This window comes from Palaemon carinicauda, chromosome 8, assembly GCF_036898095.1.
Source record: "Palaemon carinicauda isolate YSFRI2023 chromosome 8, ASM3689809v2, whole genome shotgun sequence".
Taxonomy (NCBI): Eukaryota; Metazoa; Arthropoda; class Malacostraca; order Decapoda; family Palaemonidae; genus Palaemon; species Palaemon carinicauda.
Window position 1 is genome coordinate 86,484,909 of NC_090732.1, and position 18,250 is coordinate 86,503,158.

Genomic DNA, 18,250 nt, shown 5'->3' on the forward strand with positions numbered 1-18,250 from the left:
CTCAACTGTTTCTCCTGGAGGTATTTTCCACACTGAACCCAAACTCTATTCACTCTGAGAAGATCGATCTCAACTGTTTCTCCTAGAGGTATTTCTTTACACTGAACCCAGACTCTATCCAATATATGAAGATAGATCTCAACTGTTTCTCCTAGAGGTATTTTTTTCATACTGAACTCAAACTCTATCTACTCTAAGAAAATCGATCTCAACTGTTTCGCCTGGAGGTATTTTTACACAATGAACCTATACTCAGTTCACTCTTAGAAGATCAATCTCAACTGTTTCTCCTGGAGGTATTTTTACACACTGAACCTAAACTCTATTGACTCTAAGAAGATCGATCTCAACTGTTTCTCCTAGAGGTATTTTTTTGCACTGAACCAAAACTCTATTCACTCTAAGAAGATCGATCTCAACTGTTTCTCCTGGAGGAATTCTTACACACTGAACCTAAACTCTATCCACTTTAAGAAGATCGATCTCAACTGTTTCTCCCGGAGGTATTTTTACACACTGAACCTAAACTGTATTCACGCCAAGGCGATCAGTCCAGTTCCCCAGACTTTACTGATGGAACTCTACATAATATTTAAGTGTCCTTTATCACACTGGTTTTCTTGAAAACCCTCTGGCTTTTGAAATAGGAAACTAGTACGGGCTTGATCTTACAGTTGCTACTAACATCCCCAAGCAGCAACAGAGCTAGCCTAACATTTATTTATAGGCTTATGCCCAGCCAAGGGCTTCTCTTCCTGGGTAATGTACAGTATATCTTATTTGTTGTCAATGAGCCTACGCCTCTTCCCGAAAAGGAGAAGGAGTTTTTAAAGGAGTTTAATGGTTTATTGTTGAGAAATGCCTGTTCCCAACCCAATATGTAATATTTAACTTTAAAAATTTGAACACCAAAGCACCTTTTCAAAGATAGTCAAGGTCACCTGTATTACAGAGTTAACATTTACAATGTTCTAAACTGCATTGAAAAAATCTTAGTAGAAGAAGCTTCCAGAATAATGAACTCTGCCAAGAGGAAGCTGTGGTCAGTTTGTGTAGCAGACAGAGACTTTGGAGGGTGTGAACATGATCCTGAGCCTGAGAATGAACCTTTGGTCAAGATCACTTTTTTATAGGTAATCATTGAGGTTAGATGTTTCTGAAAATTATGTTGAAGAGCGATCATGACACAGAATGCTGGCAATAGAGGAACTCCAACACCTTTACAATAAGAAGTACTAGATAGCGAAAGAAAGATATGTTCTCAGAGGAGGAGGGAAGGGATCCCATACCCTTTTCAATGATAAAGGAAGTGATGGCAAAAGGGGCTGAATTACACAGTTTTATTAAAAAAAAATATAATTTAAAAAAACAGTAGCCAACAGAGCAGGCAAATTTTATAAGGTCAATGATTGAAGTCATTTTCAAAACACCAGAAAAGGAAGAAAGAGGCAAACCTATCACGATAATGTTTTTTTTTTTTTCTTTTTTTTTTTGAAAGAAAGACCTCGAGGGAATCACAAATCACAGTTGGTGCCATAAAAGAGGCACGAAAGAGAAAGAAACCAGAGGAGAAGTTATCCGACGTGTCTATGTAATATATATATATATATATATATATATATATATATATATATATATATATATATATATATATATATATATATATATATATATATTTATATATATGAATATATATGTATGTATATACATATATTTGTATATATATATATATATATATATATATATATATATATATATATATATATACGTATATATATATATATATGTATGTATGTATATATAAATAAATATATATATATATATATATATATATATATATATATATATATATATATATATATATATATATATATATATATATATATATACACACAGTGCATGTGTGCTTATGTACATGGATATATTTTGATTGTTAATTTTGCTAAAAATTATTCCTCTTAGGTCAAAATCATTCATTTCTTCTTGCATCTATTATACAATTACGTTAATTGAATATGATTTCTAGATTTATCAAACTTTCTTGAACTTTATGTCACTAGAAAAGATTTTTTATTTTTATATTTTGAAGTTAGTGACCAGGATGAATATATATTTGACAAATCTTAGCTGTATTTCCCCGCACTAAAGTGGATTAGACAAATTCACGTTCTGAAAAGAAATAAAACTGAGGTTTGCTGAACGGTCGTGTCGGCAGAAAAATCCCATAAAATCCATTATTTTTTCGGACTTCTGATTTTGATCATATTGGACCGATCTTTTTTGGTCGTGACCTAGTTTTCAAAGACAGACAAAATATTAGAATTTCAACTTTGGTTATCGTTCCTCCGCGGATCAGTAGAAAATCATTTATGATATACTGTAGAACTTGAACTCTTTGCGTGATTTTTTCGTTTTAGTTTACTTTTTTCGACGTAAGAGAATGTATGCAAATATATTTGCATGGAAGTAAAATACATCAAAGAATATTATGAAAATCATTTAAGCGTAATTATGAGAGAGATTTGGTAGATGTCTAGTTGATATATCCATTCATATCTATTGTAGTTGAATGGTTATTATTATTATTATTATTATTATTATTATTATTATTATTATTATTATTATTATTATTAGCTAAGCCACAAACTCAATTGGAAAAGAGGATGCTACAAGCTAAAGGGAACCAACAAGGATAATAGCCAAGTGAGCAAAGGAAATATGGAAATGAATAAACTGAGAAGTAATACAAAAAAAATATATCTTTAGATTAGTAACAACGTTGTAATAGATCGGTTTTATAAACAATGAAAAGAGAATAATGTCATCCTGTTAAGCATACATACATTCAATGCAATTATTAACTTCTGAAGTTCCACCGATTCAACAGCCTGGTTAGGAAGATCATTCCACAATCTGGTCACAGCTGGAATTAAACTTCTGCAATACTTTACAGTGATGAGCCTTATCAGGGAGAAGGAAAGACTGTTTGAACTAACTGCATACCTAGTATTATGTATAACATGGTGCAGTCTGGCAGAATCTGAATACAATGGTTCGAATTATGAAAAATCTTATGCAACATGCACACACAACTAACTGAACAACCGGGTATAAAATATTTAGTAGACTACAAGTTTTTTTTTCCCAACATATTAAAAGAGAGGGAGAGAGTCAGCTACTGAAGACCAGTCAAGAGACCAATACTCGAATGAAAGAATTAAAACAGATTTTGAGGATAGATTGATCATCGATAATCTTAAAAAAGATTTTCTTAATAAGCCAATTATTTACGTAATTGAAGAAGAAACAGACTGAGTTTGTTTTTCAAAAGTAAATTTTCAATCAAGAATTACATTTAAAAATTTAAAGGAGTTGTATATAATTACATTACCAATGCAGAAAACTGATTTTGAAGAGACCCTGTCCTCAAGCTACTTACAATCACACTTTGAATCTTACTAGGATTCAACTTCATGCCCCATAATTAGAACCATGCACTAATTTTACCTTGATCTCTATTCAGGTATTCAACAACCACAAATCAACAGGAGATTAAATTGGTGGGAAGAAAGTAGCATCATCTGCATATGCAATAAGTTCATTTTCTAGGTTAAACCACATATCTAGTGCATATAGCTTTAAAAGTAATGGGCCCAGTACACTAACCTGAGGAACACCAGATATCACATTCCAAAACTCAGGAATAGGTAAGCAGTTCATTCTGACAGTCATGCTTCTCCATCATAAGGATCAACATTACATAGTATCCCAGAAGTTTTATTCCAGCTGTGTCCAGATTGTGGAATGCTCTTCCTAATCAGACAGTTGAATTGGCGGAAATACAGAAGCTCAAACCTCCAGGAGTGTTTTTAGGTTAGACAGGCTGACGTGATTCTCTTTTCCTTGTTTATATATAACAGATCCCTTTTAACGTTGTTACTGATCTTAAGATATTTAATATTTATCACTGTTGCTTCTCATATGTTGTTTATTTATTTCCTTATTCCTATTCCTCACTGGACTATTTTCCCTACCGAAGCCCTTGGGCTTATAGCATCCTGTTTTTCCAACTAGGGTTATAACTTAACTAGTAATAATAATAATAATAATAATAATAATAATAATAATAATAATAATAATAATAATAACAACGAGTGAACATTAGAACTGCTGAAGCAATTCATCGAAAGAACCCCACACAGAATTTGTCAATAATTTGCGCTTAGGGATATTGAAACAATAGAAAGGTTGGAAATAGTATATTATTGATTATTGGCCTACAAAGGGACCTAAACAACACTTCTTACCAAAGTAACCAGCCTTTTACTATCTTAGTTACCTTGGAAGGCCACTTAACCCTTACTTTTAAGGCTCGGCTAAAACCGTAAATTTAGTATTTTTCCAAAATCTATCTTTTCACAAAAATCGTCTTGAGACCTTGGGGTCAAAGACAAGGTCATTCGTATTGCATAATTTATGTTGTCTCATTACCCTCTACATTTTCATTAAATTTGGCTAAAATCGGCCAAGTAGTTTCTGATTTAACATTTTCAACCGTGTGGCAGCCATATGTGGTTTCATGATATCTCAGAAATTACTTAACAGAATTAGCTCAAAATTGCGCCTGCACTAGACCATGAGCCAAGGCATGTCTAGCAAAAGTTTGAAAGCAATTTATAGTTAGGTTCTTGAGATCTCGAAGAGCAATCGTTTTAAATTATTTTTGATTTGTGCATAGAGGGTGCTGCATGCACCTGCACGATTTTCTTGATTTATGCTTCCCTATATGGGTCATACCGCAACTCAAGTTTGAAAGCAAACGCTTTGAAATTGGCCGAGTTATTAGCGATTAAGGACCGGAGAAGAATAAGAAGATTCCTAGTAATAACAATACCAGTGAATATTAGAATATTAGAATTGCTGAATCGATTCATAGAAAGAACTCTACACAGAATTTGCCAATAATTTGCTCTCAGAGATATTGAAACAATAGAAAGATAGGATATAGTATATTGTCGATTATAGGCATACAAAGGCACCTAAAATACACTTCTTAACAAGATAATCAGTCTTTTACTATCTAGGTTGCCTTGGAAGGCCACCTAACCCCTACTTTTAATACTAGGACCAAATCTTGTGTGGAATCTGGCTGGATAGGACCGTAGTTTCAGTAAATAAAAAAAAAAATTATCTTTTCCCAAAAATCGTCCTGTGACCTTGATGTCAGGGTTAAGGTTATTCATATTGCACAATTTCCACCAATTTTGGTTCAAATCAGTCAAGTAGTTTCTGATATAGCATTTTCGACCATATGGGAGGCATTTTTGATTTCCTGACATCTCAGAAATTACCTGACATAATTAGCTCAGACTTGTGCCTGCACTAGACCATGGTCCAAGATATCTCTAGGGAAAATTCATAGAATAGTTCTTGAGATCTCGAAGAGCAATCGTTTTAAATGATTTTTGCTTTGTGCATAGAGGGTGTTGTAACTTTCTTGATTCGTACTTCCTACGTATGGGTCAAGTTTGGAAGCAAACGCTTTAAAGTTGGCTGAGTTATTAGCGATCAAAGACCGGAGAAGAATAAGAAGACTAATAGTAGTAACAATCTAATAATAATAATAACAACAACAACAACAACAACAATAATAATAATAATAATAATAATAATAATAATAATAATAATAATAATAATAATAATAATAATAATGTGGGGTCGATCAACAACTACCCTTTGGAGTATATTACTTAAAAATTCAACAATGATGCTAAGGAATGACCCACTTACGCCCAACTGTTTGAATTTGAAAACATTACTCGTATTTTTATTTAGTATTGTGCTCTTAATCTTATCTTTTTTTTAACTGACCTTCTTCATCATTTGGATAATTTGAGACTGTTTAAGTTCAGCAAAAGCTCAGAAAAGAAAATTACCAATATGGGTAAGCAAGTAGCACTGAATGGATTTATTCACAAATATTCCGTAATATAAATTATGTTCATTTTCAAATTCTTTCGGCCAGGATATCTCTGTCTGTCCTGTTGTTTATTGATTATTGATATTGAAATGTATAAACCATGTTTGATTGTCTTTTAGCGTCAACATTTATAGAAAATGAAAATATTTGTGCGAGTTGCCTGAATTCCTTGAAACTTTTTCGAATATTTCTTGCACTGTTATTATTATTATTATTATTATTATTATTATTATTATTATTATTATTATTATTATTATTATTATTATTATTGTCGCATACGTAGTGAGTGACCTTATATGAAATGGCATTTTTTTTTTTCTCACCTAACCAGTAACCCAGTCATTCCCTAATCATTGATTTCGGACAGTAGGTGGGTTGGGGTAGCAGATGATATTTTCGGCGGCGGAGTCTATAACTCCTATAACAAAAAATATATTGATATGAAATTTTAAGGGATTATTTAGATATACATAAGCTTTGTTTCTGCGAATTTTCATGTTCATACTTGCTATAGGCATGCCCTGCCTGTCACTTATTCTTATTCGTAAGTGACGACTTTTAGCTAAAAAATCAGTTAGGAAAAGCAAACTACTCCTAGAATTTTACAGATATCCAAATTATTTTATCAGGGTTTCATGGACGTTATGTGAACTACATTCATACCAATTTTAGTATAGAGAACTGCAATAGAAAAGTCACAGTAGCCATTTTTCGATATCCACTGGAGGCCGATTTTCGGCGGCGCCGTAAAATACTCGTAGAATGCTTCCCATATCTAAATGAAATTTTCAAGGATCCAAGGGATGGATATTTACTTTGTCCATACCAATTTTCATGTTGATATCTACCATAGAAAAGCCACGGCAAACGTTATTTCGGTACGGGTTGAATGGTTATTTTTGGGGTGGAGTAAATTGTTCCTAGAATAATTCACATATCCAAATAAAAAATTTCACGGATTGATGGGAAACAGTTTCTCTGTTCCTACCAAATTCCATGGTAATAGCTAAAGTTTAAAAAACACAGCTATCATGTAGCCTTCTTAAATAGGCTGTTAAATGTAATAGCATTACAATGAACTGCGCGATAGTGAGCAACATCAACGAGGGACTATGCTGATCTCATAAACAATATCCGTCCCGAGTTCAGCTAGTTATTATTATTATTATTATTATTATTATTATTATTATTATTATTATTATTGTGTCGTTCAGGTTATTAGTGTTAATAAAACACTTACAAGCAAACACTGTTGGATGCATAGTTGTATTTTATGTTGATATACATTACGTTAATTTTCGTAATGCTCCCAGCTCAGAATGTTTTTGCTATAGCAATAGTTATCAAAAATTGCTATTATTACTTCATATGCACTATAGATCTCTCGTTTATAGTTCTTATCCATTCATAATGTTAGTATAATATTTGTAGCGGTGTCACTTCCCCTGTGAAGTACTGTTTCTTTGATAATTTTTTTTTCCCTACTTGCAAGAGATGTATATGAAGCCGTCACTTCTGAAGGGTCAATAGATTTTTTATTTGCTGAAATTTTGCCAGTTGATTGTAATGCCATCTTAGCTCAGTGAGTGAAATCCATCTCCCCTTACAGGCTGGACTTAGAGGGTGGCATGGGAATGATGGGTGGTGACGCGCGGGCGGCAATAGCAGCGGCGAGAGAGGATGCAGACCGTGCACTCCGGAGGGAGAAAGCAGTCACCTATGAACTGGAGCAGGCGAGACAAGCAATAACGAATCTGAAGGTGAGGAATTGTACTGTAACAGAATAGGATAATAGGTTAATTTTTGTAACAATAAACCAAATATATTTATGATGATTGAAATAAAATAACGGATTTGGTAAAATATATCAACTTACAAAAAAGAATTATTTAGTGAAATGATGTGCAGGCCCACTTCAAAAAAATATTGGCTGATTGATGATATCTATCTGAACACAATGCCTTTTATCTTGCTTAATATATACTTACTTCAAAATAACATTATTGATTAACTGAAAGATATTCACTGCCAATGCAACTCATGATTTGAAATTTAATGATTCCTTTATCTAAAAGAGAGTCATTGTTGTTCGAGGGAATGTTAACATGTCTGTTAGAAATTCGGGTAAAGATTTTTATGCGGATGTAGGTGCGAAGTTGTAGGGTGAGAAATTGAGTTAGTGTTTACAATGAAGGATTTTTCCAGATAATAAAGTGCTAATTAAAGACAGTGAGAAAAAAATTGGAATTTTTTTTTTATAATGTTTGGAAAAGAAGAAAGTTGAGATTAAACGTGTGCAGAAGCAAGGTAATGAGGTTAAATGGAAGCTAGGTAGATTGTTATTGATATTGCTTGCCAAGCTATCACTTTAGTCGGTCAACAGAAATGCCATAAGCCAAAGATCCTTGACAAGTAAAGCAACCTAGTGTGGAAAAGAAATAGAGAGGGAAAGAATAAACTATAAAACAGAAAAATAGAACATATTAAGAATAATAAAAAAATTGAAGAGATATGTAACATATAAACTGTAAAGCAAGACATGCTAACCTCCTCGACAGAATAGAATTTGCACTAAGTTTGGACTTCTGAAGCTCTTCTGATTCAACTATTTGATTGGGAAGCTTATGCCATAAATTTGTTACAAGCAAAAAAAAAAAAAAAATATTTTGAATTAACTGCACACCTTATATTACCAAGTGTATGGTATATTGTGGGCTAATATGAAAATTCAGATCATGGATAAGGAATTTAAAACTACAAGTTTTTTTTTCTTATTTACCAACAAATTAAGATGACAATCAGCTTCTAAAGACCAGAAAAAAAACAATACTCAAAATATGGCGAATAGATTAATTGAATATTTCCTCAGAAGATACAGGTCTCCAAAAATCTTGAAAGACTCTCAATATACTAATTTTTTTGAGGTTGAAGACCGGATATGATTTTCAGAGAAATATTGCAATCAAGACACACTTAGAATTTTAGGTGCTGCCTGCATTTGGAAAAAACCTTGTGAATAAAAAGAGCTGGGGCATCTAATTTCCCAGATCTAATTACAAAAATACTTTGAATTCTGTTAGGGGTTCATCCCATCCCTGTAATTTGCACCATACACCCATTTTTCGTTAGATGGAGTAATGAATATTAGTATGGACAGTAGAGGAATGGAAGTGGTTGATTCATATGCGAATCTGTGAGTAAATATGGTGAATAGATGCAAGAGGAGGGAAGGGATAGGTCTCGATTATGAGAAAGTAGAAGTGTAACAGAAAATGTATAGAAGATTGGGGAGAGACCTATATTGTCTTGAAGTCTAGAAGCCGAGGTGGGATTGTATAAAGGACTATTTGTACCAACTCTATGGAAGGGAAGTATTGATGTTGAATGTGAATGGGAAAAAAAGGGTTAAAGTTGTTGAGGTGAATTTTATATGTTAAAATACGTGGTTAATCTTTGTTATCAAAGATATTATACCAGCGTTTCTTAACCTGGGGTGCTAGAGCCCCCAGAAGGTGCTGAAATCGATTTCAGAGGGTGCTGGGGAATGTCACGTATGTGGCAGTTGGGAATGAATGGGTCTTTTCTTAGCATCATTATTGAATTTCTAAATAATAGATCGCAAAGAGTTGTTGTTGATGGCCACCATATTAATTATAGAAATGTGATATTTGGTGTTCTTCAGGGTAGTGTTCTTCGTCCACCACTTTTTATACTATATACACATGACATGTGGTTTGGCCTAGAATAAAAGCTTGTTGCATATGCATATAATGCTACTCTCTTTGCATCAATTTCATTTCATGAATTTAAATCTGGGGTTACTGAATTCCTTAATCTAGCTAAAATTAGAGCATGGTACAAACTATGGGGCATGAAGTTGAATCCTAAAAAACTCAAAGTATGATTGTATTTAGGTCATGGACAGTGATTATTCATTGCGTTTCATGAAGTTTATTCATTTTCTTATTTCCTTTCCTCATTGGCCTATTTTACCCTGTTGGAGTCCTTGGTCTTATAGTATCTTGCTTTTTCAACAAGGGTAGTAGCTAAGCTAATAATAATAATAATAATAATAATAATAATAATAATAATAATAATAATAATAATAATAATAATAATAATGGTCGCACATAAGCAACAACAAATATTGCATTAATGAGTACTTTTATTGAGTTTATCCACGTTCTTTCCTTTATTTTCTCATTGTTTTTGTCAATGCTGTTGTCATAATGACTCTTTTTGTTTTGGAGAATGAACCAAATATATGATCCAGATGGTTGGTGGTGCTGGACCACTTAGGCCTGACCAAAAGGGGTGCCGAGTTCGGAAAAGGTTAAGAAACGCTGTATGATACCAATTGCAAAATATCCACATGTTTACTACTGTCTGTAATGCTTCCTTCTTTCATTATACTCATAGGAGACTGAAATTTTTCTATCTAGATCAAGGTGTCAGCAATGCAACATCCTTTTATAAGAAGAGTAAAATTACACAGTAGATTAAGATTATTTATCACGAATCTTTTGAATACAATTGGTCCTTTTTCCAGGAACTTTACTACTGAATATTGCAATTTAAGCTCATGCAAGAGACGTAATCTAAGACTGAATTAAAATGTCCAAGGACTGAACCAAGAAAAATTAAGCGCTCCTTGCCAATTATTTGTATATTTTTAATGTAAAAAAGGCAAATGCAATAAAATGGGGTTCTAAGGGCATAGTTGATGACCTTTATCTGTTATTGCTTCCTCAGAACACAAAAAATAAACTGTGCCTAAAAGAGATTCGCCGCCAATTACGTTTTTTTTCTGATGGGCCAAAATTTTAAAAAGTTCAGCTTTTCAGCTGATGAGGTTCAGAGATTCAGTAAACGAAAACTGAAGCTCAAAGATGAAGATAATGATAGTGGCATATTCCGGATAGTAATTTTTCAAAATTTTTGGAAATCAAATTCTATCTTTTTCATTATCGTTTTATGTATTATTTTGCTTTGACCAATTTATTTCTGCCTATCTACCTACCTATTACGTCAAGAAGTGTTACATAGTCAATGTTTTAATAAATTTGTGTGTGTGTGTGTATGTTCTTACTAGTAATCCTAGCAAAGGGCAATTGGTAGCAATAAGCTTCTTTTAAGATCGACTGGAATTCGTAAAACAGCGATCTTAAAATATTTATAACCTGAATGTCAGTTCCTTATCAAAATGATCAACCTTTCGTAGTAAAGTTTAATGGCTTTCTGATGAGTTTTACATTTTATGTCCTATCAACATCTTAGGCCACCGGTTTCTTCTTAGAAGCGCGTACACTATTTCATGAAATATTCATGCTTTTTGTCTTTCATAGATAACTTTTAGCGATAATGTTTTAGGTAACATACAGAGTTTCTGAAAGGTTTAACACTTTAAACGAAATTGGTGTTGAAGACATTTTTTTATACTACCTAACTTTTTGTCATTAAATCATTAAATCTAGTCTGTTATATGATGGTGGCACAACTTTTACTTTTAGGTCAATTAAGCTCACCTTAAGCAGTCTTTATCTTTTTTTTTTTTTTTTTTTTTTAAATTATTCCTTGTGATAACTTGTGAAATCCCTAATAATTATTTAAGGTCCCTACTGTAGTTTTTCATCAACTTATCCATCTGGTTTTTGTTTTATTATTCATTTATAATATTGTTGGTGCAAAAAAAAAAGTATTGGAATTACAGTAGTATCATTTTTATAATTACTAATGAATTTTAGCTCTACCCCAAAAAAGAAAACCGACACAATAGTTTTTAATTCACAGAGTCGAGTAGTGTTATGAAAGACTACCGTTTTAAATCATAGAATCAAAATTAAATATATCAAAATAGGCCAGTCAATAGAAGATCGAATAAGAAAGAAATCAGGGAAAGCAGCAATAAGTTTTATTTCGCAACCTCGGGAATTTTCTTTGCAAATATTTCGTTTGGGACTCACTTCAGAGAGAAAGATGCAAGTACATAAAATAATTTGAATAAAATTCTCTATAAACATTCTCCCATTAATTTTTTGTAAAATGTTGCACTGTTGTGGCGCCAGAGTTGTCAAAATGTTCGTAGCTTGTTTTTCATACTCGTTTAAGAAAAGAATGTTGTCCTTGATGCCTGATCCAAATTTCATGGAGGTTGGCGTGTACAGTTTGCTTCCTGCATTTCTTTTACCTGGTTTTAAGAGCCATATATTTGCGTATGATACAACCAAGGCTGTGATGATGATCAAGAGGTCTACATCTTTGCCTTCTTCTGTTACTGTTTCAGATTTAGTACCTTCTAATAGCAGAGGCAACAAACAGTGTGTGTGCATCTTTAGTGGCCTTTTTTTGCAGTAAAAAACTCAATGATCAGTCAGGTGATGAGCATTGTGATAAGTCGACTTTTAATCCTTTTTTTTTAAAGAGAAATTTACTTTAGGTTGTTGTTGCTGGCATTGTTTCATCAAACATAATGTCTCTTGTGGAATTAATAATTCGACAAACACGCTCAGCACATTTTGTACTTTTCCTGCCAGGTTTTCTGGATATCCATCAAATACAACAATGGCATTCCTCTTGTAGTGTTTATTTACATACTCAGTGCACCTGTTTAGAATTGCTGAGAATATCTCTCCTATTTTCTAAACAACTCGATGAATCAGAAATCCTCCATCAATAACACAAATTACATCTAAATAAACTACATTAATTGTAACTACATTACATAAGCGAATAGATACTGTTTTGTCCCCATTCATCATTTCTCATTTCATCTGCTTTCAAAATAGTGTCCATAACACGAAGAGTCTCTATACAATTCCAAGATTCATGATCAATTAACGGTTTTTTTTTTGCTGTGTTTTCTTTTTCAAAGAACTCACATAATGCTTCTTTTTAACACATACACACACAAACACACACAAAAAAAAAAAACCAAGAACAGAGTAAAAATCTTCCTGTAGACTTCTCAAAGATGTCGTAGGCACTTGAGAGGTTTTCTGTCTTGCCTGAAAAGTTTCACCACTCTTTTGTATTCACCTTCGTGCATTATTCATGCACTTTCACACCTTTCAGTCCTAACTGAAAATGTTTTCCATCTTTACACCTTTCTCTTTAGCATCTCGAATCTCACCCTCAGAAAGCTGTACACCACAAGTGAAGCATTTCCTCAATAAAGACATTTTTCACATTGTGGAATCACTGATAGATTAACTTAATCTTTTCATAGTCCTGAAATAAAAGAAAAGCAACAATTTTCTTTTCCAGTACTGCACAAAATAGAAAAAAAAGATAATTTTTCCATCGTTGGCACCTGGAATGTTCAATATATCACAAGAGTTTTGTTTAGAAAACTTACGTAGATTATTTAATTTATCGACACACGCTGGATGTTTGTAAAAAAAAAAATTCCACCATTTTCTTTTCATATCAAAAGAATCAAGTCTCAGAAATTCTAGAACGTATTAAGTAATGTGGAGTCAAAATAATCACAATTTATCCCTAAAAGTCACATTATCGTAGTTTTGGTTGTCAAGTAAAATTTTAGCTCCTAAATCATTCGACCCTGTCCTATGAAGCTGACTTTTTTTCTAGTAATGTTGAAGGATTTTAATATGAAATTTATTATTATTATTATCATTATTATTATTATTATTAATATTATTATTATTATTATATATATATACATATATATATATATATATATATATATATATATATATATATATATATATATATATATATATATATATATATATATATATGTATATATATATATATATATATATATATATATATATATATATATATATATATATATATATATATAGAAATTTGGTCAGTATCTCCCTTTTTAATGTCAAAAACCTTACCCTACAATTATTGGAATTCTAACTCTATTTAGAATAACTTATCTGGAAAGCCATAAAATATTCTTTTAGAGGTAAATGAAATCCCCCATACGGAGGGCCAGTGTTCTTATGTTTTTTTATAATGCCACTTATATATTCATAAATTCCTTTTCCCATGTTCCATTCTAAGTTTGTGGGAATAACGAATGAGTTCCAGCTAATAGTAAGAAGACATTTCAGTTAAATGAAAGAATATTACCACAATCAGGAAGTCATATTTGAGTAATATTAGGTAACATTATGCTTGGATTATCTCCCTGTGTACAGCGTGAGATTTACACCAATTATATGATGCCAAAGTAGTTGATGAAAGAATTTGTCCCGCTGGTGGCTGAAAGGCAATGGGCTGGTGTTCTTGAGAGAGAGAGAGAGAGAGAGAGAGAGAGAGAGAGAGAGAGAGAGAGAGAGAGAGAGAGAGAGCTCTTAACGTAGTGGATGGGAACGCAAACAAAAGGTCCAAGTATGTTTACTTAGAGATCCACTTGCTCCAGGTGGCCATGGAATCCACCTTCGGTATTGACCTGAATAACGAGATATATGCAAACATACCCCTCATTAAGTGGAGGCAACCGGCAATATTATGTTGGCGGAACCGATTGTATGCTTATTGTCAGTTTGTGCATACGTATACCTGTTATGCTTGTGCGTCTGTGTTCGTTTGAGATCGTATTGTACTGTTTGGTGTTCAGGGGTAGATTGGTTGAGGAAGTGTACTTAGTTTTATGAATGTTAAGTTTTCATTTTTATATTATTGTCCTTTGATGGATTCAGTTTTCTTATAAATAAAGAACATAACGTTACTTAAATATAGGATTTTTGTTTTCAGGTTGCCTTTGACACCTTATTCGTTAAATGAATATATTGTGTGTAATATTTTTCATAGTTTTTAAATTCTCGTTTTATTGTCATTTCTATATATAAATGGAATTTAGTGGTAGCTACGTGGCGGTATCCTTATCAAAGTGCTAATTTTCAATCATTATCTTATATATTTGAGCAATGGATGTTATATCTGTATTGATTGTCGTGACAGGATTTAACATTGGTCAATTTCTTTAGCGTCGTATCCGTGACTATACGCTAATTATTAATGATATCTAAGTAGATTGGCCAAGGCACTAGGCACCCGTTGAGATACTATCGCTAAAGAATTATTGGGACTTTTAGTGGCCAGGCAATACAACTTAGTATCCTTTCTGGATATGGCTATTTTTCCTTTGCTCACATATATACCGAATCGTCTGTCTTATTCTTTATACAATCTCCTCTTTCCTCGTACGCCTGACCACATTAAGAACCAAACATTTCTCTTCATTCTTGTTGTTAACTACTTTAATTGTTCAGAGCTTACTTGCTACATGGTATAATTATTGTAATTCCAACTTGAGTCACTACCTCAAGTTGAGTCATGCCAGATTTCAGCCAATATACATGCTACAATTATATGTGGCACAAATGTATTTCTAAGTATTTTCACATCAGGAAGCCATTTCCGTGGTAATTTCCATGCTCAGATATCAATTTAACAGTTTAGGAACTGTATAAATTCTATTTTTTACTATAATAACCCCTTTTTGTTTAATTTTAACCCCAAATAAGGGGAGATGGAATGGAATTTGGTAATTTTTATTTATCCGCTATCAATTGCTTAGTTGATTTACTTTGTAGTAAACCAGTTTTACCACCTGATGCGTTTATTCTTTAGGTAATAATTTTCCAAAAATATCAATTAATGATTTTTTGCCATTATCTATAGTACATGTACATCTGATTATTAAAACTACTCTGCTTATGATTCATGAAAAAAAAAAAAATACATAAACATGTATAAAAGAAAAATTATAAATAGTCTGAAAAATAAATACATTATGATTTTATTTTAGATTAGAAATAATATTCACAAAAGGTTTAGGAATAGCACTTATAAATTTGTTTACTGAATTATGAAAGCCAAACAAAGGTAATTCAAAACATTTATCTTAATTTTAAATTTAATGTATACTGAAAGGTTAAATGTTATCATATATTAAAATATAAACAACAATAAAAACTTAAGTATCAAATTTAGCTGGACAGCTTTTCTTTACCCCTAAGGCATCTTACAGCGTTCTCCTTGTCGTTATTACTATTAACAAATGCTTTCAAAATTACATTAGCCAAAGAAAGACATGCAGCATTATTGCGAGCTATGGGAGCTTGTATAGATGAAAGTAGTTTTGCAAAATGTATCATCATCATCATCATCTCCTCCTACGCCCATTGACGCAAAGGGCGTCAGTTAGATTTTGCCAGTCCACTCTATCTTTCAATTCAATACTTCTCCATTCATAATCTCCTACTTCGCGCTTCATAGTCCTCAGCCATATAGGCCTGGATCTTTCATCAGCTCTTCTGGTGCCTTGTGGAGCCCAAGTGAACGTTTGGTGAACCAATCTCTCTTGGGGAGTGTGAAGATCATGCCCAAACCATCTCATCTACCCCTAATCCTGATCTCATCCACTTATGACAATCGAGTTATCTCTCTTATAGTATTACACCTTAATTTAATATGTGAATGAATAATGTATGCTGCATGTACAAAATACACAGTTGACATAGTGGCCATTGCTGATCCACTTCTATCAAATTATCTAAAAAATCACTTGATAAAAGATCACAGTCACACTCTTCAAAATATTAATTTTCACAAAATTTATAGACTAGATATTCAGCTATATATACAACTTTATGTTTCAAAGGGTCATTAGATATAAGAAGTTCCTCAGTATCAGAAAGGCAAATTTCATCAAATAACTGGAATTCTTTCTCAATAATTATTGGCACACATATACAAGCTCTGTGTGTCTTTATCTGGTATAATGTCATGCTTTATAAGAATTTGTAGTCTACTAATCTTTACAGTCGCAGTACTGTACAATCTTTATAAAAACTGCCTCCACTTCTTTGTCTTGCCTGTCCAAAGAACTTTTCTAAAGCTTCATCAGCAAATATCTCTGGCAAAACATATTTAAAATCATATTCTGAAAGTAAATATTTGGCATCTTCCACATTGGTCATAATGCTAATTGTAAGTTTCAGCAGTGCTTGGGGATTTTCAGAGAACGACCTTTACCTCCTTCCAATGCACACAAGGAAATAACTTCGCTGTTTCCTTAGTCTCTGAAAGTCCAAGGTCCAAGGCGATCGGCAACTATCTATGTTAATAATACCCCAGTAGCGATCTTTGACATTCATTATTTTGAACCAATTGGTTGTAAACTTAAAAATAATAGTACCTTCACTGATTTCTAGCTGTGTTTTGAAGAGCTTGAAGTACAGCACCTGTTTACCTGTTTTTCATTGAAAACTTGCCAAACAACTTGGACGCTTTGACACTGCAGAAGTTTTGGATATAACGATGTGTAAGTTAGTTTCGTGATTCGAATTGTAGTCTTTCGATCTGCTTCATATAATTGTATAATGTCAAACCAGCAACCTAAATTATCTGTGTTATCCATGGTGAATGCCAATCTCTGATCCTGAACAGTGATCCAGCTGTTTCGGATATTCTTGAATATGTGTACATAGTCATACAAGAAATACACTCAATCCAATTGTTGGTATTGGAACTTTACCCGGACCTCCAGGTTTGCTATACACACAACGATTAGTTGCAGTTATCACCTATTACTGATGTGACACTTCTGCCAACACTACAAATGGCACTAATCGCCTTAAGTAGACAATCAATAGTTAATCAGCTGACAATTTAGCATAGGGCATTATCCTCAAAATATAACATGGACCGCCATAATTACAAGTAGTTTCTGCAACTATAGCATGTGAAGCAAGAATATGTTTATTATTTTCTGCATAACTTCATCAAACATCACATCAGCAAGCCTCTGTTCGGAATTAAGGTGCTCAAATAAAACTTTCAAATTCTCATCTTGAATACTTCTTGGTAACATGTTGTTCAGTGTTCTTATACATGGGAGAATAATTGATTCTGAATGACGAATAATTTTATAAGTTCTTAGAGATAAGTTAGGAAGTTGAAGTGTAAAGATTAACGTATATATGTTAAAGCGTCTCAATTAACCTGTTTGAAAAATAAATGCATATGAGATATGAGAAATATAAAATGAGGTGAATCATGACAATCTGTCATGAAATTCATTACGTCAATAATGTGGTGCATTTAGTCACAGCTTCCAAACTCATGTTTACTAGCTAGAGTAATTATTATTTGAACTTGAGACCCCTTCAAAATAAGAGTATTCTTTTGCAAAGGAAACAGTTGTTTGGTACATTTATGTTATTTTTTTCAACAGCCTCAAGGAAAGCAAAACGAAAAGATGATTTACCATATTTAGAATGAATG

The 18,250-nt window shown here is 32.7% G+C and overlaps 1 protein-coding gene across 7 annotated transcripts in view; it reads left to right on the plus strand.

The window, feature by feature from the left end:
* Window positions 1–18,250, plus strand: part of LOC137645794 (trichohyalin-like) — a 996,644-nt gene that overhangs the window by 359,621 nt on the left and 618,773 nt on the right. For all 7 annotated transcript variants that reach the window (XM_068378737.1, XM_068378740.1, XM_068378739.1 and 4 more), the window contains exon 5: window positions 7,590–7,740. In XM_068378737.1, the coding sequence (XP_068234838.1) occupies window positions 7,590–7,740 (151 nt within the window). The remainder of the gene's footprint in view (window positions 1–7,589; window positions 7,741–18,250) is intronic.